The 26,239-nt window shown below is 44.4% G+C and overlaps 1 protein-coding gene across 7 annotated transcripts in view; it reads right to left on the bottom strand.

Moving 5' to 3' along the window:
- RIPOR2 (RHO family interacting cell polarization regulator 2) overlaps positions 1-26,239 on the bottom strand; it is a 214,254-nt gene that overhangs the window by 11,121 nt on the left and 176,894 nt on the right. For 3 of the 7 annotated variants that reach the window (XM_081245365.1, XM_081245366.1, XM_081245367.1), the window contains 10 exons: positions 22,952-22,995; positions 21,491-21,616; positions 21,041-21,189; positions 19,566-19,695; positions 14,404-15,081; positions 11,265-11,449; positions 8,368-8,536; positions 4,986-5,121; positions 3,563-3,724; positions 2,459-2,617 (listed from right to left, as the gene is read on the bottom strand). In XM_081245365.1, the coding sequence (XP_081101491.1) occupies positions 2,459-2,617; positions 3,563-3,724; positions 4,986-5,121; positions 8,368-8,536; positions 11,265-11,449; positions 14,404-15,081; positions 19,566-19,695; positions 21,041-21,189; positions 21,491-21,616; positions 22,952-22,995 (1,938 nt within the window). Of the gene's footprint in view, positions 1-2,458; positions 2,618-3,562; positions 3,725-4,985; positions 5,122-5,225; positions 5,281-8,367; positions 8,537-11,264; positions 11,450-11,569; positions 12,619-14,403; positions 15,082-18,710; positions 18,858-19,565; positions 19,696-21,040; positions 21,190-21,490; positions 21,617-22,951; positions 22,996-26,239 lie in introns of those variants that run through there. The other 4 variants (XM_081245369.1, XM_081245371.1, XM_081245370.1 and 1 more) reach the window with 3 other exon arrangements.

The raw sequence follows: 26,239 nt of genomic DNA, 5'->3' as shown, positions 1-26,239 counted from the left end.
GTTTTATGCTTTGGTTTTTTGGGTGTGAGGCATGTGGGATCTCAGCTCCCCAACCAGGGATTGAACCCGCACCCCCTGCATTGGCAGGTGAAGTCTTAACCACTGCACCGCCAGGGAAGTCCCTAGCCCCCTGTATTTCAGTCATACTTGCCTGGCAAAACCCTGACCCTGAATGACCCCTGACTTGGCCTTCTCTCTGTCTGCACTCAGGAAACTGGACCCTGATGGAAAAATCCAGTTGGTTGGAATATGGGGACAATATGATAAAAAATAGGATTTTGAGTTCCATTTGGACAAATTGACCATGCTCTATGTACTCTAATCCTTAACTAGACATCCAGCATGGGCATCCATTAGCCACAAAAGCATTAGGATAAGAGTGTATCTGGTCCGTGCAGATGGGAAAATATAACCTAAAATTCACATTCCATTGATAGAGCCACATCCTCTACACATGAACAAATTTGTGAATGATCAAGATTTTTTTGCTTTAATTTCCCATTTCTCCTGTTGTGGTTGTTCTGGTAACTTCACTGTTTTATAAATAAACACTCTAGTAAAAAGTCTCCAGGGGACTTCCCTGGCGGCGCAGTGGTTAAGAATCTGCCTGCCAATGCAGGGGACATGGGTTCGATCCCTGGTCCGGGAAGATCCCACATGCCGCGGAGCAACTAAGCCCGTGCGCCACAACTACTGAGCCTGCTCTCTAGAGCCCACAAGCCACAACTACTGAGCCTATGTGCCACAACTATTGAAGCCTGCGCACCTAGAGCCCATGCTCTGCAACAAGAGAAGCCACCACAGTGAGAAGCCCGCGCACTGAAGAGTAACTCCCACTCTCTGCAACTAGAGAAAGCCCACAGGAAGCGACGAAGACCCAATGCAACCAAGAAATTAAAAAAAAAGTCTCCAGATAATATTATGTATAACAGCTAAATAAGTAACAGAAAACAACCTAAACATTCAACAATAATCAAATATATTAGTATGCATATAAATGTAGGGATATTATAAAACTAAAAAATGTTTCAAAGAATTAATAACATGGGATATAATGTCAAATTAAAAAACCAGGATATAATGTTCTATAATGAGTAATCACAATTTTGAAATTTAAAACCAGCGCACAATCAACTGAAAAACACATTATATTTTAAAAATAGGAGAATAGGTGATTTGAATCTCTTCCTTCATCCTTCTCCATGTTTTCTAAAATTTTTTTTTTTTTTTTTTGTATAATGAAGGGCTTTTCTTTGTATAAAGAAAGGGGAAAAAAAGATAAGTAAAGGCTTAGAGTTCTTCCCATGGTCATTCTCCAGGGCTGTGTAACAGGAGGAAGGGGATGTGGTTTTAGGACCCCAGCGTCTCACTTTGTTATGCTCTTCATTTATTGATTCTAAATTTGTCACAATCTAAATCGATTTTCTAAAAAAAAAAAAAAAAAATCTATTTTCTGAGTAAATTTCTATATTATCCAGTTTCCATCAGAGGCATCTCCTGCCCAGGCTTGCCCTCTCTGGCACTCTGGACTAGCATGGCTATTCGGGGGTGGGGAGTGGGACCTAAGCACAGACTTCCGTGTGCAGGCTGGAGTGGCCCTGGGTGGAGGAAGATTTTCTTCTTCTCCCTGTGATGCCAATCACCGTGTTGAACGTGGTGCCGCAGGGTTTAATGTCCTGGAAAGAGAAGGGCTGAGCCCGGGTCTGGGTCAGGGTCAGAAGTGTTTTTGCCACTAGCGCTGTGCCAACCTGTCTACTCCCAAGAACACACCTCCCTCCCTCCCCTCCCCCCACTCCTCCATTGCCCCATTGTCAAGCGTGGGTGGAGAAACAGAGCACAAACTTGGGAACCAGAAACCAGCCCCTTACTGCCTGGCTCCATTCCCAAAGAGGTTTTCACTCACTGCAGATACTGATTTTATTTCTTATATTCGAAGGGCCACATGAGAAGGCAATAAGGAGCTTCGTTGCCGCAACCCTGCGTTGGTGCCTGTTCTCTTCAATCCCTGGATATGAAGCCTTAGATTTGGTTTTTCATCTTCTCCTCCTTTCCCTTCCCAATCTGTCACCCCACTGGCCTTCTTCTGAACCTCACTTCTGCTTAGTATTATGAAAGCGACACCAAAAAGGGCAACATAAAATAGCACTGCCTGCGGGCTTGATCCTACAAGTGGCAAATACATTAATGAGGGAAAGAAATTACAGCAGTCTTAAATCATTTACCAGCTTCCTGTTAATGGTGCACCCCTGCTGGAGGACTGGGACGTGCTTAGCAAATCCCTGGTTCATTGCCAAGGGGCTTACTAATGTGAAAGGTCCAGAAGTCATTTAAAAGGCGAATCTTAGCCCAGCTGTTGACTTGGGGAAAAAAAATTACCATCACTAAACACTATGACTAGAAAGACCAGGGATCATTCCAAACTGAGCCCCACACAGTGTGACCAAAGAACACGTCCCACCTTGCTTGGCCAGCTGGTTCAGATAACTCTCTAGGTCACTCACACCGTGGCTCGTAAAGTAACTGTAATACTGGAAAACAGTGATGACTTCGGAGGAGAGGCTGGAGGTAAGCAGGGGCTCAGCCCGGTCCAGGATTTGGGACACCAGTGTGAGAAACACTGTTTGGAAGAGGAAGATACGGAGCAGCTTTTAACAAACATGATCAATCGTTCACTCATTCACTCATTCATCTTTCTATGGTGGTACATGACAGAGTGAAGTCTGTAAAGTGAAATCAGTGCACAGCCAGATGATTTTTGCATATCCATACACCTGTATAGCCTGTCATTTGGATCAAGATACAGGACACTGCTAGGACTCCATTAGGCTTTCTTGTGCCCCTTTCCAGTCTATACTTACCCATCTATCCCCACCATGGGCAACTAATAATCGAACTTCTATCAATGTATTAGCTTTATCTGTTCTTGAATTCATATAAATGGAACTATATAGTATGTACTTTTTGTATCTAGCTCCTTTTGCTCAAAAAATATCTGTGAGATTCATCCAAATTGTTGCTTGTAGCAGTAATTTATTCTTTTTGAAAACTGCTACGTAATACCCTATTGTATGACTCTATTACAATTTATCCATGTTCTTGTTGATGGGCATTAGACTTGTTTCTAATTTCTGGCTCTTGTGAATAAAGCTGCTATTAAAAAATGAGCATAAGCATGTATTTCTCTTGACACATTTAGGAGTGGAATTGCTGGATCGCAGGGTAGGAGTATACATATTTAGTTTTCATAGACACTGCCGAACAGTTTTTCCCAAGTGGTTATACCATCTGACACTCCTGTACTGCTGACATTTTAATGAAAAAAGGATACATACTTCAAAAGCAACACAGACATATAGTCCTTTTCAAAGTCACTGCTGATATTCAGAATGAAAACATGTTCAGTGTCTTTCTTCTCTTCGATTTTACTGAGTAGATGATGTTTTCTCTGGAGGGGAAGCCCCTTCTCAGGGCTAGCTGCGGGGAAAGTGTTGAGGGAACCTCTCTAGCGCTCACTCTCAAAACAAACGACAGAAATGTTTCCCTTGCTCCTGCTGCCCTGTACCTGGGTCTGCAAGTCCGGGATAGTCTCTGTTGACAGTTCTGGCAAAGCTGGCTTCTAGCTGCTTAATCACTCTGTCTGCTGAGCTGTGGTAGACCCCAGCCGGGCTGCAGCACTTGGTCCAGAATGACAGCAAAGACAGCTTTTTGTGAAATTCCGGTATGGCTGGAATAGAAGAGCAACCCCCATCCCATGATACATGTTTTGAATGAAATAGATGAAGAGATGCACCTGGGTGAGGATGGGGAAGGCATCACCAAGGGCCTTCCTTTTTTTTTTTTAAAGACTGTTTTAAAATCATAACTACAGGATTTCTCTGTCGTTGGCAGGTGTCCCGAGGGCAAAGAAGTTGAGATGAGGATCTCATCCAGCCTGGGCAGCAAAGAAAATGCAGCAAAAGCAAAGCTGTTTGCTTTAGGTGATAAAAAACAGCAGGTCTACCCTTGGGAGAAGGTCCAATCATCTCATCTCCTATAACTTAACAGCAAAAAATATACAGGATCAGAGACTCAAACCTCAGGAGACTTTTCTGCAGGGGGTGCAACAGAGCAGAGGATGACTGAAGGAGTTTTCTCACCCTACCCAGGCGGCTCTCTTACTGAAATGATTGAAGAGCCATATGCCATGGTCAGCATTTCACTCATGTGGCTATGATCATGCAGAGGGGCCTGGGGGAGGAACGGACAGGAGTCTGAATGTCCTGCCCCTTTTCACATCTCCCAGAGACCTGCCAAGGTCCCCTGCTCCTGGGAGGACCGGAAGCAGGAGGCAGAAATGTATAGAAAGAACCTACAGGGTGTTTTAAGCTTAATCGGAGATAATCCAGAAGATCCTAGTTTTCCACTATTTCCACAGACTATCTGATGTGAAAAACGATACAGATTCTTGCCTTTAGGAAACAGCCCTGTAGCCAGACCACACAGATTCAAAGGCATCTTTCCTGGGTCAAGTTCTCTACCTAAAGCTCTCTGAACCAGGGACGCTCCTGAAGGCCTTTGACTTCTCCTTTTCTACCTTTCCCAGTAGGGTTTGAGAGCACCTTGCCTTGACAGTCAACCACTATGGGAGCTGTCTCAGCCAGCTCTGTGGTGCAAGCACAATCCTGATCACCTGTCCCAAATGGAACCACACCAGGAGAACAAGTCTGTGAAACTGCCTGGGAGGTGGATGCTGGTTCTGTGTATACACTAGAGTCTGCCTTCTGGAGGTGGAGGCCCCTCTAGAAAAAGCTAGGCGTCCGCTGCTTTGACCCTGAAGGCTGAAGCATGGTATTAATTACGACCACAGTAATTAGTGTGGAGACCTTCCTCTACAGCCCAAGAGCGCTTCTCTGCCATCCTAACAAAGCCATGAATAGATGCAGGCAGGGGAGGGGGCTCATGGGGTCACCATTTACAAGAATGGCAGCATAACTGCAGGTGCTCACCTTCGATGACAGAACTGATGTTTCCTATGTTCTCATCACTGACGGCCGAGAGCTTCTCCATCACCTGGATTTGCCTAGAAAGCTTCTCTAAGAGGTTTCTGGCCACAAATGGGGTTTTGCTTGAGAAAACAATTTGCTGATAAAACAAACAAAACCACTGTGTCAATTACATTGTTGTCAACAGAGCTTTCCCCACTCAACCTTGTCCTTCTGAATGAAGTGGGGATGTTAAGCTCATACCCGTTTCTCTTCCGGTTTGAAAATGTTCCTCATTCCAGGCCGGTTACAACATCTGCTGAAATCAGACATGTTTTTGTGGCTTTCAGCTTTTTTCAGGCCTGTGTAAATTCCTGAATTTTCTCAGTAGTAGGGTTGCAAGGTTATTATAAAGTTACCTTTCTTGTATGTACTGTCAATCTAAAAATCCCCTCTGAAACTTGAAGGGCATATTTAGGTTGCCCTCCGGTATGGACACAGAAAAAAGATTTTGTTTTATAAGCGTAGTAATTTTTCACGGCCTGATTTATTTCCTTGTCTTCAAGCTGAAAATTAAGAGCATGCTGTAGAATAATCCTAATTACAATGAAAGCTATCTCACTAGAGTTAACAAGTGCTTACTATGTACCAGGCACTGGTCTGAGCCTTATCCATGTATTAGTTTGTGTTATTTTGCACAACAATCCAATGAGGTGGGAACTTTTGATTTTCCATTTTACTGATGAGGAAACCGAGGCACAGAGAGGTCAAGCAACGTGCTCAAGGGCACATAAATAGCAAGTGACTTCACTTGTGTGCAGATCACGAGAATAAGGGAGGGCTTGAGAGGGGAAAGGACAGAAGTCAGTCGCTGCCTGAAGGTTCTAGTCCTTTCTGTGTCTCTCAGAAACCTGTGCCCTTCACTTGGTAGGCATGGCTGCAGGATGCAGACCTGTACCGCCATCCTGTATGGTCTAAAGCACTTGGACTCAAAGGCAAAGAGAATTTTTCAAATTCAAAAGTCAAGTGCAGCAATTATGTACTAATGCCTTTCATGTAAATAAATACAGTAGAAAATAACTGATTTATTTATTTATTTATTTATTTTTTGCAGTACGCAGGCCTCTCACTGTTGTGGCCTCTCCCGTGGCCGAGCACAGGCTCCGGACGCGCAGGCTCAGTGGCCATGGCTCACGGGCCCAGCCACTCCACAGCATGTGGGATCTTCCCGGACTGGGGCACAAATCCGTGTCCCCTACATTGGCAGGCGGACTCTCAACAACTGTGCCACCAGGGAAGCCCTAACTGCTTTATTTTAAACATAATTATAGCTATTATGATTCTTATGGACTGCCCATTTTTATCTCTTTGCAATTATATACCAAATGAATAAGTAAACTCAGTGATTCAGGAGCGGGTGTGAATTAGAAATCAAGCTTCTAACCCTTACTCTTTTATTCTGTATCTTTATGTCTACCTCTTTTTTCTTTTTTTTTTCTTTCTTTCTTTCTTTTTATTAGGGTATAGTTGTTTTACAACGTTGTTTGTTTCTACTGTACAGTGGAGTTCCCTGTGCTACACAGCAGGTTCTCATTAGTTATCTATTTTATACATGTTAGTGTATGTATGTCAATCCCAATCTCCTAATTCATCCCACCCCTCCTTTCCCCACTTGGTGTCCATACGTTTGTTCTCTACATCTGTGTCTCTACTTCTGCCTTGCAAACCGGTTCATCTGTACAGTTTTTCTGGATTCCACATGTAGGCGTTAATATACGATATTTATTTTTCTCTTTCTGACTTACTTCACTCTGTATGACCATCTCTAGGTCCATCCAGGTCTCTACAAATTCTTTTCCTTTTTTTAAATTTTAAAGATCTAATTGGCTTTACTAAACGATTCATGGATTGGGCAGTATCTCATGTACCACGTAGAGAGGAACCCCCCTCTTGTTTTTCTAGTGTTGATTTTCTCCACAGAAGAGTTGAAGTGTTATAACCAAGGCCTTATTATCGAGAGGAACACTGCACTGACCATTGCATGCCAATTATTCTTTGAGAGAAAACATCCATCCCTTCATGGAAGAGAATTCTCCCATGCCTCACAAAGTAATGACTCTACATCTAAAAGGTGAACGGGGAGTTTGCTCAGCACAGTTTCGGGCTCACCAAGGACAAAGAGCTGCGAAAACCATCTCATTCCAGTGCTTGGTGAATAGAGGATAGCTACAAGTCAACGACAATCCTTGTCCATTCAGGTCAGAAAAAAAAAAAATTGCACCTTCTGCCAGATTGGTTGTCAGCACCTGGCTTTTAAATTCAACACTCAACAGAAGAGATCTGCTGGGGTGTTGGCCAACCTAGTGCAAGAGTCATAACTGACAACCAGTTTCCCAGAGCACGTGAGGTGTCTGAGGCTGCTTTGAGGGTCTACATTTGTGGAGGAGAAGCAGATTCTTCTACATGTCATCACAAGTGTGTTACTAAAAAAGCAACATCAACCCACTCCCGGCCTCCCTGGGGCCCTTCCTCCTCACCCTGCCTCTGGTCTTCCAGTTGGCCATGTGCTCTTAAAAGCACGATTCCTCCTCTTCTTGCCTGGCCCATCCCCCTGAAACCATTATACATTTGCTTTCACATTCTTTTCCTGTTCCCCACACATCCAAGCAAGCGCGAGAAGAACAAGATTGGGAGAAGACAAGCCACCAGGTGAGGAGGAAGCATTCAAGTACCAATAGCTGCTTGGGGGAAAATGTTTTGTTCAAGACAGCTGAAACTCTCCCTGCAACAAAAGAATGTCAAAATAGCTGCTCTGCTGTGGCAAAATCTTAAGTGATAAACAGCCTGAAATGAGAAGAAAAGTGAGCCCCAGGGTGTCGCAGAATGAAAGCGAACTGGTGAGGAGGATAATACCTGTAAAATGTTCTTTCTTGTTGCTAATAAGTACTTATTCAAGATCTGGAAAACTGTGGTTATGTTCCGGAGCATTTTGCCTTTAGCTGTCCAGGTGGTAGAAAACTAGCTCATGTGATGGGTTCATATTAACGTATGTTCAATAATACTGGCTTTCAAAGTCCATTTGTAGATGGCAGAATGCAAATTCCTTATCTAAAAAAAAATCACATTACTCTCACCTATTATCAAATGATTTGAAAGCCAGAGCACATTATATGTCACTTACTACCTGTTAAAGTCTGGAGATCTAGGTTTTAACATAGAAAACCCAGGGTTGAGGGAGCATGGCCATGCCTTTCAGAGTTTCTGAGTTGGGTCAAATCAAAGCAGGATGGTTCTCTTATTCCTGAATTCTCATTTTCCTGGGAAAACTCAAAAAAGGAAGCACACATTCATTCTTGGTGCATCAACAACCTGGGCTCTAAAAACCCAGTGCCGTCACCAGTCCTACCTGGACGAGTTGGGTGCAGTACTGGAGGTGCCTGATGATGCTGAGGTCCAGGCTTTCATTTCCCGTGGTCAGTGGGAGAGGGCTTCCTGCCACACTAGTCCCGACTCCCGTGTCCTCAGTCAGGGCTTCGCTGAGGTGCCCCCTGGCTTCCGGGTGTACTGATCTGTAACTGTTGAAGCAGGAAGGTGAGCGAAATGTTAGCTGGTTCTTTCTGCATGGAAATCACAGGTCAACTCAATCACAGCACCCACTGAAAAGAGTCTTGCGCTTGCCTATCTTGAAAAATAGAGATACCTTTCAAAAACTATTTTATAACTAGGCCTGGTCACCAATTTGCCTAATATTAAAAAGATCCTGCAAACAGACTGTTTCCAGAGTTCTCTGTTTGCTTCTCAAGCACAATGAACCATCTGTAAAGTTGGCTCACCAAGAAGTCTTTTGAAATGTGCCCTCATTTTGTGGCACTTTCCTGCTCTGTTGACGGAGCGGTTTGCCAAATTTTCTGGGATTCAACTGTCCTGTGAACCTGTGGTTTCCCAAGAGCAATACCATTAAGAAATAATCAGTCAAGGCTTTTTCCTGGCCTTAAATCAATTGCGACTTGAAGAAAAGGAGAAAGGAAAGCTGTTAGGAAGAAACATGATGTTCTCCAGACAAAAGCTAAAAGGGGCATTTGTATTGCTTAGTTCTGCCTCGAAGGCTTTGTGTAAAGCCCACCGTTGAACTGTCTAAAGTTGTATCATGATGGGCACTTACATTTAAAAATAAATCTGTTGCATCTATTATTTAATTTTATTCTTAATATGAATCTGTGCAGGAGGGCGAGGGGGAGGGAAGAGTCTCATTTCACACATGGAGAGAATGACCAGCAGAGGTGTTAACCAGAGCGTCCTCGTTCACACAGCTAGGCGGTTTTTGGCTTCTAGTTTCATGCTCCCCAGTCTCCACAATTTAAAAAGATAATGCACCAGAGTTTAGAGGCGTTGAATGCCTTACTCTGAATCACATTTGCCTCCAAGGGGAAAACATTCAGCTTGTGTCCTGGTAGTCAACACATATTTAAAACACACACACAATTTCCACAATTTTCCATAATACCTCTGATGACATATGGTAAGACTGATCAAATTAGACATTTAATAGCAATGTTCTGTGAAATTCACAAAGGCTATGATGTTTTTAAAATGCTTCTTGGGGCTTCCCTGGTGGCGCAGTGGTTGAGAGTCCGCCTGCCGATGCAGGGGACACGGGTTCATGCCCCGGTCCGGGAAGATCCCACATGCCACAGAGTGGCTGGGCCCATGAGCCATGGCTGCTGAGCCTGCATGTCCGGAGCCTGTGCTCCGCAATGGGAGAGGCCACAACAGTGAGAGGCCCGCGTACCGCAAAAAAAAAAAAAAAAAAAAAAAAAAAAAAAGTTAAAGTGCTTCTTATAGCAAGAAGAAAAAAAGTTTAATGTGACTTCGCTCAATCATCTAATAGCTTAAGCTAACAAGTATACAGGAAGATGTTTGGTTTAAGAAGCATTTCACAAATTCAATCAAGTTAGACAAATCTCACTGGAGAATGTAGAAGGATAATTAAAACATGACATTCATTTCATAAATTTTCTTTGCTATGCCCCCAGTTTGCTCAAAGGATAAATTCTATTTCTCACTTTTTCTTTTCCTGGTTTCACTTTGACAAAAGAAACCCTCCAGGAACTACAAAACTCCAAAATATTACCACCACCCACAGAGAGGTTTGCAAAGGTTGAACAGCCATAGCTTGTTGTAACTTGAAAATCAGTGTATATAACATGTCGAAAGAAAAGATGGATGGAAACCCACCCTTTCCTTTGGGAAAGTGTTTGTGTGTTTTTTTGTTTGTTTTTTGGTTTTTTTTGTGGTAGGCGGGCCTCTCACTGCTGTGGCCTCTCCCGTTGCAGAGCACAGGCTCCGGACGCGCAGGCTCAGCGGCCATGGCTCACCAGCCCAGCTGCTCCGCGACATGTGGGATCCTCCCGGACCGGGGCATGAACCCGTGTCCCCTGCATCGGCAGGCGGACTCTCAACCACTGCGCCACCAGGGAAGTCCTGTGTATTTTTTTTTTTTTTTTTTTTGCAGTAATTGATGGAGCTGAGTATGTTCATTGTGCTTCCAGAATGGACCCCAGGCTCTAGCTCTAAACACGTGGTTTGGTACAAGAAAGCCCAATGGAGAAAGAAGGTGACAACCTTTCACCTTTATCCTCCCTTCCCACCGCTCTGTCCCATCCCCATCCTAGAGGAGGCCACACTCCAGCTGGAGGCCTGCAGATCCAGGGGCAGTTATCAGTTATCAGTCATCTCTTCTTACGCTCTAAGGAAAACATGGACCACAGGGCTTAAACCTGGCTTTGATATAGGCACTGATGAGCTTAATCTACTGCAAAGACCCAATGGCCAAAAGGAATGGAGAGATAAGGGGTGGGAAAAAGCAAAGTCTAACAAAATAAAGAAATTAGAAATACGATGCACATCAAGGAGAACCAGGTCCAAACTGATCATCCAGTAAGAGTTCTCCAGAAACATGGTATACCTACTTAATTTGGAATTAATTACATTGGGGACAAGTTGTAGACACTGAAACCTACAAGATGTATGTATATACACATAACTATACACACACACTCATATAAAAATCTCCCCTTCATTTATAAGGAAGAAAATCAATTTAATTTTCCTTAAACAACACCAAAAAGGGGTGAATGATAGTTAAAAGTTGTACTTAACAATGAAAAGGAACTGTAAGCCAATTCATGTATAGGGGGTTTTATCTTCCTGGAGATGTGTATCAGGTCCCGTCTGGTAGCTACAAAGAACTGCTGTACCAGCTATGACCGTAGAAATAGAAGCAGATGCTAACTTCAGACTTACCTATTTTTCTCCGTCTCAGTGTCTGAAAATACTGAGTCAGCACCTCCTCCAACATTACAAACCTCATCACCATCATCCTCCTCCTCGTCAAAATCAGAGGTGTTCAGAAAATCAAAGCTTTCTAAAGCACTTTCAACTGTAAGACTTAAACTGGAAGACCTGCTTCGGCTTACTGCTGGCTTGCACTGCAAAGGTAAAGGTACCAAGGAGAATATCAACATATTCGGATGGAGAAACACAACAAAGACACCCAGCGGGAGATGTGACACTTTCTTTTTTTCAAGCTTTTATTTTTTTTTGTTGGCATTAAAAAATTCATTTAAAATCTTCTTATTAAAAGAAAGTACAACCGTGGATAAAATGACACAATATCTGGGATTTGTTCCAAAACAATCCAGAGGGAAGGAAGCAGGCAGAAGAACAGACACAAGACTGGCTATGAATTGAGCACTGTGCAGGCTGGGGGATGGGCACATCAGGGTCCATTATCTGACTCTTTCTACTTCTGTTTGAAATTTTTATAATAAACAGTTTAAAAAATATTACAATCAGAAGGCTTTGGGAAATAGAACTGCTATACTCTCTCCACCTCGTGCTCAACCCTAAATAAAATTCAACTGGCAGACAAATCTAGGGAGTCAGTCAATGCCAACTACTAACCAATCTCTAATTCCAAGTGGCGACATGTTTACTGACCTGAGACAGGGGTGAGCTATCTAAGGCACCTGTTCTACAGGATTCACAAAACAAATCCCAGAAACAGAAAACTACTCGAATTCACTTAATCCACACTCCCTAGGTAAGTACACTTAAATATTAATTTTACATTCACAGCATGTAATTTTTCTTTGAGCATCGAGGAGAAAATAAATGGCATGGGCATGACAAGGAGTAGCCGTGTTTCCTCTACAGCTCTTTGAAGGAACAAGTTCCATTTCTTCCCTGACTGGGCCCTGGAATTATGTGAGCAAACCCATTCTATGGTCTGGAGAATTCTACATTGCTGGATATTAAGCAGAAACATTACAAAGAGGGTAATACCAGTTGCTATGGGCACAGAGATGGAGAGAAGTTCTTCCAAATAGTCAAGAGGATGCTGGGGGTTACTGAATGGGACAAAGTCTGCAAGTAAGAAGAACTAAATGTTCTCCATCCAGCTAGGTGGCACTCCCTGCTGACTTCATTACACAAGGTTGGAAGGGCCTTGCAGGGATCTGAGTCTCTGACACTCAAGACAAAGCATATAGGAAACCGTCTTTCGGTCTTTTAAACCAGAGTTGTTTCATTCGCCCTCAGTGATCTCCGTCCAAGAGGCAGCAGCAGTTAGTTTCTGATCCTCAAGGTGTTTAGCATCCTAGGAATGTGAAGGAGGGAAAAAGAGAAAGCTTTGTCCAGAGGATGCTTTAATCCTGGCTGGAGACAAAGCCACTTGCCCCAGACCTCAACTCTAATGCCGTTTTCCATCTCAGAGAGAGAGGAGGAGCCAGTCCCCACTCGACCCACTTCTAGGGTCTTCTTCCCTAAGCTAGATTGCAGAACCTGATCTTGCACAGTATGGATGTGTTTAAATATTGATCAAAATAAAGAAAAGGGCAGTTAAGGATTTTAGTAGCGGGATAGTTTTGGAACAACAGCAGATTGAAATAATACTCTGGAAAGAAACCTATAGCCACCAGGTTTTTATAAGACTAATAGATGACTTGTTTAGCACTTCTTGGTGGATTGAGCTACTACTGATCAGCACCCTAGATGCCTGGAAGTGGTGGTATCTAGACATTTGAGGCATTTACTTTAGGTGGATCAACTGTGTCTTAGCTCTTTACATTTAACAACTTTTTGCCCAGTAAGCAAAAGCTGGTCAACTGGTCTGACATGAGCTTGTTGAGGGGATAAAAGATGTTTTCACTGCGGTACTGGACAAACAGCCTCCATGCATGAGCCCTGAGCAGATGCTTTTGAGTTATGTTTTACCAGAAGCAGATTCAGAATGCCCATCCCTACTGCTCGGAGGCTATACCTACAGCTGAATCAATCTGTCATGAGCATTAGAGGATGTGGGGAGTCAGAGCATGAATTATTATCTGCCCTGGGCAGACATCCCCTCCAGACCTAGGTCAGCGTGACCGAGACTGTGAGAAAAGCCTTGGGAAGGTTGTTCCAGATGCCACGGGGAAGGCCACATTTTAAAACTGTTATGCCAAGGGATGCAACAGCCTGCTGTGGGTTGCCTTGCCCCTGACACCGTATTTTCAAGCTTATTTTATAGAACAGGTTCCCAAAGAACTGCTCTTTCAAGAGAAAAGATCGAAGTTCTCTTCTCTATGGCACTATAAATCAGAGTGGCAAAGCAAAGAATACAAGAAGTGGCAGTGGGATTCGGGACAAAAATTCCAGTTCTGTCTTCTTGTGCCTTGTTTTTAAAAATTTCATCTGTATGCCAAGTGGAGACAGATACATTCTGGGGTAGCATTAATGATCTCATTGCTAGGACCTCCTGCCTAAGAGAAAAATCACCCCCTCACTCCTATCTTCCCATGTCTAACCTGAGCGGTCTGATTAGGAACAGGAGAGAGGAAGATAACTCTGGTGGAGTCAGGGTTCTCTGGCTTCTAGATTATTCGTGGGGGATTATCTGGGGTTCTGACTCACCGATTCGGGCCACTTGAGGAGAAGGGAATCCTCCAGGAGGTGGTGCCCTGGGCAGGGGAGAGATGTCCGTGGCCCTCACATCTGTACTGCCTAACTCTGTCTTCAACTATGGGAGGGCTTTCCTGCTTCCCTGATACTCAGAGAGGTACCCTCTCCAGGAGCATCTCAATGAGATTATGATGCCCCAAAGGCCACCATTTCACATTTGGGATCTGAATGATGAACTTAGGGACTGAGGGAATTTAGATGTTCTCTAGAGCTGTTCATTTAACTCCTAATCATTTTCCTTAAGTTGATCAGTTGTCAGGAAAATAAAAATTAATATACGCTACTAGTATTAAAAATCAGTGCCATTTACGTGATGATTATCTACTGATCCCGTGATGGGGCAGGATAAAAAAAAAAAAAAAAGATAGGCTATTTTAAATAGAATGTTGGCTGAAGATACCTGTCTCCAGACCTAACCCAATTTCCCTAAAAATGTACTTACTTTTAGAATATCATCCAAGTGCATGACTTCTTGGTTCAGATCCTGAAACTCTTTATATTGCTCTTTATGTGGTTCTAATGCAAGGAAAAGCCCATTAAAGGCATCCTCTAAGCTTCCATCTAGGAAGGATCTAGAGCCTTCGGACTCTCCACTGACAGAGCCCTCAAAGAGCAGCCTCTCGGTGGCCGCCGGCACCTCTGATGAGGTGAGCCTCTTGACCAGCTGCTTCGTGATGTTTCCTTCAAAAGTATCCAGTTCCACGGGCTTGAGTTCAGAGGCCTCGTCAGACTCTTGCAGAAGGGCCTCTGCGACACCCTTCTCCAGGAATAGGCGCTCCGTCCGGGCACCCGCGGATGCTCTGCAGGCCTCGGGTTTCCCGGGCCCCTCGGTCTCTTCCTCCCGGTGGGGCCTGGGCTCTGAGCCTTCTCCCAAGGAGCTCTTGGAAGAGGCCGAGCTGGAGTCATCCAGGCCCTCGTTCTGGGAGGAGGGGCTGCCGCGGTTCAGCTCTGCGGGGGTGATGGTGATTTCTGGATTTGCGGAGCACGCGCTGGGGAGAGAGCCGCCTGGGCTGTGGGAGAGGGCGCAGTCTCCATTGGGCAGGTCACTGAAGCTGAGGGACAGTGGCGTTTTCTCCCCAGCTGCCTTCCCATTTTCAAAGATGTCATCAGGTAGATTCGACTGCGGATAAAAGGCAAATCATTATGATTTTAAATACAAGTGATGCGTTTGGCATGGTTCGTTTCCAGACAAAATGTAAGACAATTAAAATTTAAAAAACAGACCTTTCATGATATTAACATTGTACTGTTGATTTTGTGTGTGTGCGCGTGCGCACATGCGTGGCAAAAGAAAACAAGCCTTTAAAAACTCTATTACCATTGTTGAATCTAGGTGAAAGTTCATTGCACTATTCTCAGGTTTGACATTTTTCAAAAGAAGAGGTTGGAGGCAGGTGAGCGGTGCTTGTTTCCCAAATCCCAGGATCTCACAATATTTGGCAGCCATAGTTAAGAATAGCACCACCGTTTTGTTTTGTTTTGTTTTGATTTGTTTGTTTGTTTTTTGGCATCGATCTTAAAAGACTTTACAACATTCTTGCTATTTCACTCAGAAGATGTGATGCTTTGTTCTGCTTCAGTTCTCATAAAATTATTTTTTGAAAATCTCCACCCACAAATCCCAAGCCCTGGAAAAAGCTTTTATTAATTTAGTAACCATGCCACAAACAATTCAAGACCAGAAATACGTTCGCAGAGCTTCTATAAAAAGAGGAGAAAAAGACTGATAAACTGAACAACTATCTTCCAGGGCTGCAAACCCCAGAGCTCCCAGGGTGTCTAGAAATCCCAAGGGCTCTGTCAGGCAGCCCCAGGCTCTGTGATCCGTGAAGCAGAACTCAGAAGACAGAGGTCAGAAATATCCAGGTAACCAAGATAATTTGTTTATGCAGGCCTAAAGCAATTTCTAAGTCACCTTTCCTGACACTGTGGTCTTGGCGAAGTGCTAAATGTTGCTCTGTGGGAAAAGTGTTTTAGTTGAGATCAGCTCCTTCAAAATGAATACTCTCTCTTGGATTCCAGAATTGATTAAGTAAAGGTAAGTACCTCTTTTAATTATACATAAAACAATGAGGGGACTCCCTGGCAGTCCAGTGGTTAGGACTCCGCACTTCCACTGCAGGGGGCGTGGGCTCCACGATCCCTGGTGGGGGAACTGAGATCCCACACGCTGTGCGGTGCGGCCAAAAAAATAATACTAATAATAAATAAATAAATAAAACAACAAACAATCACGATAGTGCTGGGAATTAGCCCAGGAAACAAAAATGTTACAGCAAGTGAAATGGGGAGCAGACAGAAAGAGGCTCCCCATCCTCCTCCAGCAGCGTCCATGGTCCCATCACTGCTGGATCTGGGCCACCAGCTCCCAATACATGCAGTTTCAACTCAAACTCTCCATTCTCGTCTGGATGGAAGGTTTTTTACTTTAACCACAGGATGAGTAAAAGGATGTGTCACTGGGGCACTCAAGTAACCTCTGCAGGCTCAGTTTCTTTGCCTCGAAAAGTGAGAATGTTTTCCTGGATTAGTGATTATTGAACTGCGCTCTAGAGTCCCGGGGGGTGGGGTCAGGGGGTGGGGACGGAGTTCTAGGGACCATCCTCGAGAGGGGACGGGGAGGGGGTGGGTCCCCGTGCGACTCACTACTTCCAACCTCCTTTACTTCAGTTTCTTTACTCCTGTATCTGCACCCCCCTTTTCCCCCAAACACGCTTTATGCCTCCAGGACAGACAAAAAAGGAAGTTTCTGGGGAGGGATGGGGGAAGGCTGAGTCCTGCTCCCTGCACTTCCTCCGTGGGGTTCCCTGGGGATCTCACAGAAGCCCTGGGTCCCCTGAGCGCTCCTGCCCAGCCTCAGCTCATCTTCAGAGCACACATTCCGAGCAGCTCTGAGGGAGGCGGGAGGCGCCGGCTAAGGAAGGAGGGGGCCTGGTGGTCATGATTCTTATTTAAATTCCAAACTCCTCTTCAGCCATTTCTCCCAAGTCTCACATTCCCAAACCCAATTTGCATGTACTTAAGTGGCAAATATCCAGTTAGACTGAGATGCCCTGCTGAAGGGGACGTACAGCCTGCCAAGAGCGCGAGCCTACAAACGGGCACACGGGGAAGGCATGCTGTAACTGAGGGGGTGATGTAGGGATGCTGCAGGGTGGTAGGAGCCCCGGCAGGGGGGTGGTGGCTGCCCAGGAGAGAGAGGGTCTGGAACTCAGCCCTGGAAAATGCGGAGAAGAAGGGCAGAGGAGGAGGAAGTGCGTCCTAGAAGGAACAACAGGCTGTGGGAGCTCTTGAGAGGGAGGGTGCATTTGGATAGTGAGGGGGGTTCGGGGTCGCCAGGGGGCAGTCAGGCAGAGAATGAAGCCTGGAGAGACGAGAGGTGGGCCTGGAAAACGGGGCCGGAATGGAATGGCTGCCCCGAGGAGTTTGCGTTTATCCAAAAGGCTATAGGAAGCCACCACATTCTTTTCTAATCGTGCTCTTGTTTACATGATGCAATTAAAACCTCTACTAACCAGCTCCACACCCTCCACCTTGCAGCCTATGAGCCTGAATATACCCGTGACATTGGCAGGTACTGCGTCGGCTCTACTCTCCTCTGGCACGTGCATGTCTTTCCCAGGTAGTCCTCCCACTGTCCGTGGAAACTCCACTAGAGTCTATCCTGGTCCATTTCACCTGTGTTTCTTAACCCAATGAATAAGATGCAATTATGTTTTTTTTTGGATGGTTTATTTATTTATTTATTTTTTGGAAGAAAAATAAAAAACGTGTTTCAAGTAGTCATTTAGAAAGAAAAATAAATCTATTTTTAATTTTTAGAAAGAAAAATAAATCTATTTTTAATTTTTAGAAAGAAAAATAAATCTATTTTTAATTTTTATTTAAAGTATATTTTAAAAGATATCTTACTAATGCAACATTCTTTTACCTCATTTGAGCATGCAGAGCGGGTACTTGAAAGTGATTAAAAAAATCTATTTCAAACTCCTCTATAATCAGTCTCTCTACTAATTTAGCCTTGCCAGTTAGTCTAGAGCTGCACTCTTTTTTTTTTAACATCTTTATTGGAGTATAACAATTATTATTATTATTAACCAGAAGACTTTTAACCCTTTCCTCTCTGGACATTCAAAGATTACTTTTATATGTCTGTAAGCGGCAGAACATTCCAGGTATGTCTGTACATATCTGTATGCGTATTCTCTTGTGACATAATGGATAACACATATAATGTAGGTTACCTATTACATTCCTGATTGCAAATTAAAGAGTTTCTTTTACTTCGATAGTATAAAACTAGCAAACAATACAATAAATTAAGGCTAAGAACCTCTTTCAATAAAAATAGTTTTGGGAAAATTGGTTTAAATCCACTGCCAGGTTTTGAAGGCTACAACTGTAAAGATTGCTATTAGTGATACGTTAGCTTAACTTGTGAACGAGAATCTTCTTTGACCTTGAGTGCAACTGTATTTTTTTTTAGATGACAATATTGTTACCATGGATATCTTTGCCACAGCGCAGAAAAGTCACAGCACAAAAGCGGAGATCATGAGCAGGGAAGGACAAACGGCCTCTCTCACAAAGGTGCATGCATGCCCAAATTTCCCACCCAGGGATAGGAGGCCTGTAACCATTAGCCAATGAGCGAGAGAGAGAAGATAAAACAAAAGCCATGCCAAAGCCCACATGCCACAAGCCCCCTACAGCAAGCACGTCACACCCAGGCGGGCCACACACACTCACATAAAACTCTAGCACGGCCTTGGGTCTCAGCCTGAGGGAGGGCAGGTCACTGAAAGAGCGGCTGCGGTGCAGCTTGGCAAAGAAAGAGTCTTGCAAGGCACTCAAGACAGACAGCCTTGGCTTGTCTGGTGAAGGATGCAACCATCTCTTCAGAAGTCAAAGCAAAATGGGGGAGTTAGTGGAAAGCAGCAGGTTACCATGTTTTTGTCAGCTTTTTAGCGAGCATTTCTGATTAAAACAAGAAGGCCATTATTTACACCCACTTCTTTAAAAGTCTGATCTTAGAGAATGTGCGGAAAAGCCTACATGTGTTTACCAAAGCAACAGGTTAAGTTGGGGGAGAGGAGAGGAGAGCCACGGGAGGTTTACGACCTGTGCGCGGGTGGGGAACACAGACATCTCGGAATGTCCTTTCCTTAGTCACCATGTGCTTAGGGTGAACTTGAAGATGACATTACAGTCAGCCCTCTGTATCCAAGGGTTATGCATCCATGAAAAAAAAATTCCAGACAGTTCCAAAAAAGCAAAACTTGAATTTGCCAATTTGCTGGTAACTATTTACATAGCATTTACATTGCATTAGGTATTAAATAATCTAGAGATGATCTAAAGTATCCGGGAGGATGTGCATAGGTTATGTGCAAACACTATGCCATTTAACGTAAGAGACTTGAGCATCCTAGGATTTTGGTATTAAAGGGGGGTTCTCGGAACCAATACCTCTCGGATATTGAGGGACTACTGTATTAGGAATTATAGAGACTCCCCAACACCGTATATTAAGCATTTCAAACCCTGGGTGCAAGCATTGCCTGAGGCTCATCATTTCTCCTCTAGAAATCACACTGAACTTACAAAGAAGGAGTGGTCTTTGAAGGTGGGCGTTTCCGGGGTGCCCTGGCTGTACATGGACATTCTTCTCTGGAGGGCGGCTGCTTTGTTCCCAGCGCCTGAAGACGGGGTCATGTCCTCCACGTCAAACGGACTGCAAAACAACAGGTCCCCATGAACACACGTTTGTTAAAGTCACCTATAATCACCGGTCCGCAGGCCAAGAAAGCACCTCATTATACTAACGTAAACTCAAACCAGTGGGAACTGGGCTGGTTTTGGCCAAATTGGTCTGTCAGCAAACAAACAGAGATAAAAAAAAGTGGAGCAGAAAACGGGGTCTAGACTCACCCAAGGGACCCCAGATTATCATCACAGCTTTAAGCACAATTTATGTGCACACCTGCACACCAGATAAATTTGCTTCCTCACTTGTATTAGACACAAACGTATTAATGTTTGTCCCAACACGAGATGTTGAAGAAGTCTGTAAAAATTCCTGGAGCTTTGCAAGGGCAGACACTTAAATGATACAAGAGAGCAACAGATTATTGTTCGGTTCTAAAGAAAACTGTCCTATTCCTTTCAGTTGACCCAGAGCCTGTTGTGTGACTGAGAGGATAACAGTCTGTTCACAATGATGCCATTTATCAGCATGCCATGTGTTCCTCCAGCAGAAGCACTGATCTTGCATTTGAGACGTCAATCATTACAAGTTACGAGGAGAGATGGGCTGGGCAAAAGCTGTGGACACTGTTCCAATAACAAGGCAACATGTCTTTGCTGCTTCCATGCCTGACCCTCGATATTGTAAAGGTGGCCCCAAACATTAATACTGAACATGTCCTAGTTACTTGGTAACATACCAGGGGCATAAGATCAAATGTTGTGAGCAACCAGTATTTAATAGCTTATCATGACCTTTCTCATGGGGTGACTTCAGAAAACTACTTTTAAGTTCCCTGCTTTGACAAAAGGTATCTCTGGCCCTTTGGAAATATTCTGTTTCAGTATATAGAGTGTGGAGAGACTAAGGATATCCAAAAATTTCCAAAGCAGTGTCAGGTATCTGAGATAAAGAGGGCTAAGCAATTAAAACACCATAGCGAGAATCAGGATCTTTCTGTGGATAAAATATCTCATACTGGACAGTTATTTTCTTTCAAATTAGTGGACGTGAGAGATATACTTTTTTATACACATCTAAAGGTGGAGAAGGAGGGGAGGAGACAGAATAAAATATTTAAAAATAGGAAGTTGAAGAGGAGAGTAGTGATATGGCAGAGGGTTCTCCTTTAACATGGGTGAACGTCACCCAGCTTATTAAAGAGATTCCTGGGCCCTGAGAGATTCTGACACAGCGAGTCCGGGGTGGGGCCTGAGACTCTGCTTTCGTGCCAAGCTCCCCAGTGATTTTGATGGTCCACACGCCACGCTTGGGACAGCACGAGCCTACAGCGCTTGTTTCTATCATGATGATATCGAAAAGGGCAACTTACTACCAGGTGATCTCCAGGTTGAGTTTGATGGTGCCAAGGTCATTGATGTCCACAGCCACCACCTGAGGTCGGGCTGCAAACAGCTCTTTGGTCTCGCAGGTCACACTGCCGACCAGGAGATGAGTCGCTAGCCCTTTGAGTTCTGTGACCTGGTGAGAGAGGGAGAGGTAAGAGAGGCCTTACAGGGGTGCAGAGGACGAAGGCAGGTTGTTCTTTCCCTTGTTTCTCTTGGCCAAGGCAGGCATTTCAGAATCATATCTGAAATCAGAGGTGGATGTTTCCCAAGCCCATCTCACGTTTCCATTGCCCGCTCTGACACGAGGGCAAGTCTTCTACAGAGGTCTGTGGGCTGGAGGGGCGGCAGGCAGAAGTCACGGGCACAGGCCTCCACGATGGACCACCCAGCCGTGGCACCAGCAAAGACAACAAACTGCAATGACGATATTGTACCTTGATGGAAATTAATCCAACTATCAGGGGCAGGAACACCATTTCTTCTCCATCCCAGGTCTGTTTGCCATTTACTTCTATTCTGCCTTTCAGTTTCCACCTCTGTCGGCCATACTTCATGAAAATCTGGGGAGAGACACCAAAGGGCCCTCAGGTTCCACTGCCCTCACCCGCCTTCCCACCAAACACCAGGATGAACACGGCGAGTAAATACAGCAGCTCCTGCTCCCCCGCTTCTCCAGCCTCCTCATGACACCCACTGACTGTCGCTTCTTCCAAATTCCCTGGCAGGGGGCGTGGACCAGAGCCCCAGCAGGGAAAGACTTTCAAAGCGGGTAAGCTCTGCTTCTCTAGGACAGAGAGTGCGAAGGGCTTTCTGTAGAGAAAGGTCGCTGCATCGTGCCCTTTGGCTCAGCTCTTTCTCTCGTTAGTTCTACTTCAGTAGAACAACCACTGGATTAATTCTCCATACTCCCAGCTCCTTTAGAAAGACAAGGAACCATCAGCTAAAATCTACTTCGTGGCCAGAAGCAAGAAATAAGGCATCCTTCTTTCGGATAAGGGAGACAGATCTGGACAAGGATTTTGAAATCTGACACACTCTGGGGGGAGGGTGTGCAGTTTCTCCTCAGTCAGACAGCTTTACTGCTTAGAGGAAGACACATTCCCCCTCACCACCCCCAGCCAAGATGAACGATTATAGAAGGTTTTGGAGGAGATAGTTCGATGAAATCATTATGTAAGTTCCCTTTTGAAGAGGGAAAAGATAAAAAGCTTTTTTACTTTTATGGAGTATATTTTTATAAAGAAAGATCTAGATTCTATTATTCTTCAATCATGGTACTTTTGAGTAGTCATAATCCGGATTGGATCTTGCATCAGGAAAAAAAAAACTGCTATCAAGTACAATATTGGGACACTTGGAAAAATATGAATATAGATTGTACATCAAATGACATTAGCTAAGGGGCCAGTGCTAAGTTTGTTGGTGTAGAGAATTGTACAACGTTTATATGAGAGAATGTCTTTCCACATCCAGGAAACTAATTTTTTTTTGGCTGTGCCGCATTGCTTGCAGGATCTTACTTCTCCAACCAGGGATTGAACCTGGGCCAAGGCAGTGGAAGTGCCAAGTCCTAACCACCGGACCGCCAGGAAATTCCCTCAGGAAAATAATTTAGGGGTGAAGGGTCATGATATCTGTGCATTAATCTAAAATAGTTCAGCAAAATAACAACAACAATAATAGTATTAATAATAGTAAAGCAAATGTGACATAATGTTAAAAACTGGTGTCTAGGTGACCCGTATATGGGAGGTCTTACACTAATCTCCAAAATTACTTATTGGCTCAAATTTCTTTCTCAAAATAAAAAAATGTAAAAAAAAATTGAAGAAGCAAAATAATGACAGCTGACTCCTGCCTCTCAAGTCCAACACCCAGACCGAAACCGCACTTACTTCATATTGATCTCCAGGACAGAGGCGAGCAAAACCAGCCAGACCTGTAAGCAAGCAACTGGGATCAGAGGTGCAGACTTTATTTCCCCTCTTTATAAACCCACACTGGCACAGTTATAAAACTCAAAGTGTCAGGCCTTTGTGAAAACTCATATAATAGTTTCTGGGTAACGACTGTGTGTACAGCTATTGTTGGGAATTCCATCTATCACAGCAAGAGAGGATATTCCTTGCTGGGGTGATGGGAGAGGTGCTCTCTGGGGCAGCGAAGACTGTTCTTTCTAGGAAGAGCCCCGTTAAGTTGTGAGACTGTGGGACGGATGAATCTGCTTTGCACCAGTCTCAACGGGCTATGCCAGGGTTAAGATGATAGAGAAGGTCCAGGGAGGCCTGAAAAAGGCACCTGCTGTTACCACTCTCTGTCAGTAGATGGCAGCAACTCACCAGTTCGTCACACCTCTCCATCCACAGAGCCGGTCCATTGAGGACCAGTTTCCACTGACAAGTAGACCATAACAAGCCTCTTAAAAGACTTACTGAAATAAGAGCAGAATTAAAGAAGCCAATTCTCACTAATAATTTTCTGGAGGATTAGTCTTTTGTTTCTAATACTTCTGAAAAAAAGCACAATCGACTGATCTTTATAAGTCACAATTGGCTGGACATACCAATTCTAATAAAGTCCTAAACACTCTTTAAAAACCTCTGCAGAAGACATAGAGTATGGACTTGAGGACATGGGGAGGGGGAAGGGTAGGCTGGGACGATGTGAGAGGGTAGCATGGACATGTGTACACTACCAAATGTAAAATAGCTAGTGGGAAGCAGCCTCCTAGCACAGGGAGATCAGCTTGGTGCTTTGTGACCACCTAGAGGGGTGGGATAGGGAGGGTGGGAGGGAGAGGCAAGAGGGAGGAGATGTGGGGATATATGTATATGTATAGCTGATTCACTTTGTTATACAGCAGAAACTAACACACTATTGTAAAGCAATTATACTCCAATAAAGATGTTAAAAAAAAAACCTCTGCAGAATATTCAGGATTTATCTACTGCCTATTTACATACCTATGCAATTACAAGCCTGGTTAAAAAACAAAACAAAAAAACTAAAAAACTGATCTGATATCAGTGCTGGATAAAGGAGAGTAAAGGGGAAAATCCTTTGAGGGTTTTTATTTTTATTTTTTCCTTTCAAAATCACCAGAAATTTCATATTGGAAGAACTTATCCAGATGGGAGAAAGCTACTTGGTAGTGATGTTTTTGAGCTTCTCAGCTCATGTTATTAAAGCAAAATTTTTTGGAAATGCTTGAGGCGGTATCACTCTGATACTCTGATTATAACCGTAACGTGGCACGTGGCAGTAGACAGGCAAAAACAGGCCTGGGGCTGTGCTATGATTCTTCAAGTCCTACATGCTAATGTAAGCCACTCATGGTACTGATTGCAGAATTGAAACTAACAGTGCGTCAGTTAGAGTTACTGCCTTGTATCTTTTAAACCTGGCCGGGTTTCTTTCAGACTCTGGTCTGAGGCCTGTTGGGATTTTCAGCTGGGGAAAGCTTCATGTTTTCTCAGCAGTTTGGGGATTACTGCTGCACTGTCTACAAAGCTTTCATTATGGCCACTCCAAAAACCATCATGGGGGTTAGCACCCAGGGATGAGCATGGGGAAGTGGAGGGGCTAAGGGGACTTTAATCTCCGTGGGGCATCTTCCTGCACCTTGTGGATGTTTTACTGTAAACATCTATTACTGATAAAACAGCTCTTCCATGACCTCATTCGGAAGGCCCAGATGCTACAGTCTGCAGCCGCCCACCCTGTTCTTCTTTTGCTCAGGGACCATTCTGCCAGAAGAATGTGCCGCCTTTTTTTCTAGTTCTGTGAGGATCTTCCTTTCCAAAGATAAAAAAGATCACACATGTTGGCAGGCAGCGAATACACAGAGAAAATGCTGGTTGGATATTCATGACAATTTTAGCACCGGGGGGGATAGCGATTCTGAAGCTAAGGAAGTGACACTTTCTACTGCAAGGAAAACAGCCAGACAGCTGAATAGATAGGCGCTCCCATTACAGGACTGACTGATTTACGGACCAGGCATAAATAATGCAGATTTACTAGCTCCCTGGTAGATGTCCCCTCTCCCAAGGCCGGACCTGCCCGAAAAGCTGCAGGTGCCAACACAGACTTTTGGATATACACACTGCCTGGAACTTAATACGAAGTAGGTAATACTTGGGAGAAGAAGTAGTATTTCTGTAACAGACCACGTCTTTCCATCTGCAAACTGGTGGATGGGTCTAGTGCTCCCTCTTTAGCTTGGCGTTGGACCCTCTTCAAAATGTGGCATCAAGGAGTTCCACAACTCTCTTCCCAGGGTCCTCTCATTCTAATGCAAAGGTTACAGCGGGAAGCCTTCCTCTTCCCCATTTCTCTTCCACAAGATAGGTGGGTGGCACCCTTTGCACCCCCTCCCGCCACACCCCCCGTCCCCCAGGCATCGAAGCAATTGGCCACATTATTGATCCAGTAGATCATTTATTCCATGGAATTAGATTAGACTGGCTCATGCAACCATTGTCTCCAGTAGACTGTGTGGAAGTCAAGGCCAGAGACCATTCACTAGGATGCAGCCAAGAGCCTGGCCAACAGCAGGCTCAACTGTCTTTACCATCATCACTTACCCCGCCCCTCCAAAACCCCACAGAATGATTGCTGTCTGTGTGTTGGGGAAGGGTGTGGCAGGAGGAAGCTAGCTGGCTTCCCAGGTCTGAGGATATTATGAAAGATCCTCAGCTTATGTCACTATGTATGTTGGGGGTGGTAATTTTTTTTTTTTTTTTACCAGAATGAATAACAGATAAGAAAGTAGGTAACTGCAAAGATGCAAGATTTCTTGGCAGCCTGAGAGGCTTCCTTTTATCAAGAGAGAGGAAGATTTTTCCACGGGGGTATTACCCCTGAAAGGCTTCATAGAAATAGTTCAAGTTTTCATGTTAGATTAGGAAAGTGGAAGTGAGATAAATCAATAATGAAAAAGGAGGATCACTTGCAGGTTTGAGTGACCCCCCTGGGAGAAACCCTGAACCCAGATAGAAGCCAGGGAAGCCCGTCGGGCAGGACAGAGAGAACAAAATTGAGGGTAGAGATGAAAGAGCAAGAGCGGCAGGAAGTTGAGCCCGTCCGTCATGACAGCCCGTCATAGACCAGAGCTGTTCTTTAGCTGGGCAGCCGGACCTCCCGGTGGATGGTAGGGCCCCCAGAGCATCCTCACTGACCCT

The sequence above is a fragment of the Mesoplodon bidens genome (genome assembly GCF_964165515.1).
Source record: "Mesoplodon bidens genome assembly, chromosome: 10".
Taxonomy (NCBI): domain Eukaryota; kingdom Metazoa; phylum Chordata; class Mammalia; order Artiodactyla; family Ziphiidae; genus Mesoplodon; species Mesoplodon bidens.
The sequence above is the reverse complement of the archived record's forward strand: the minus strand, read 5'-3'. Positions and strand labels throughout refer to the sequence as shown.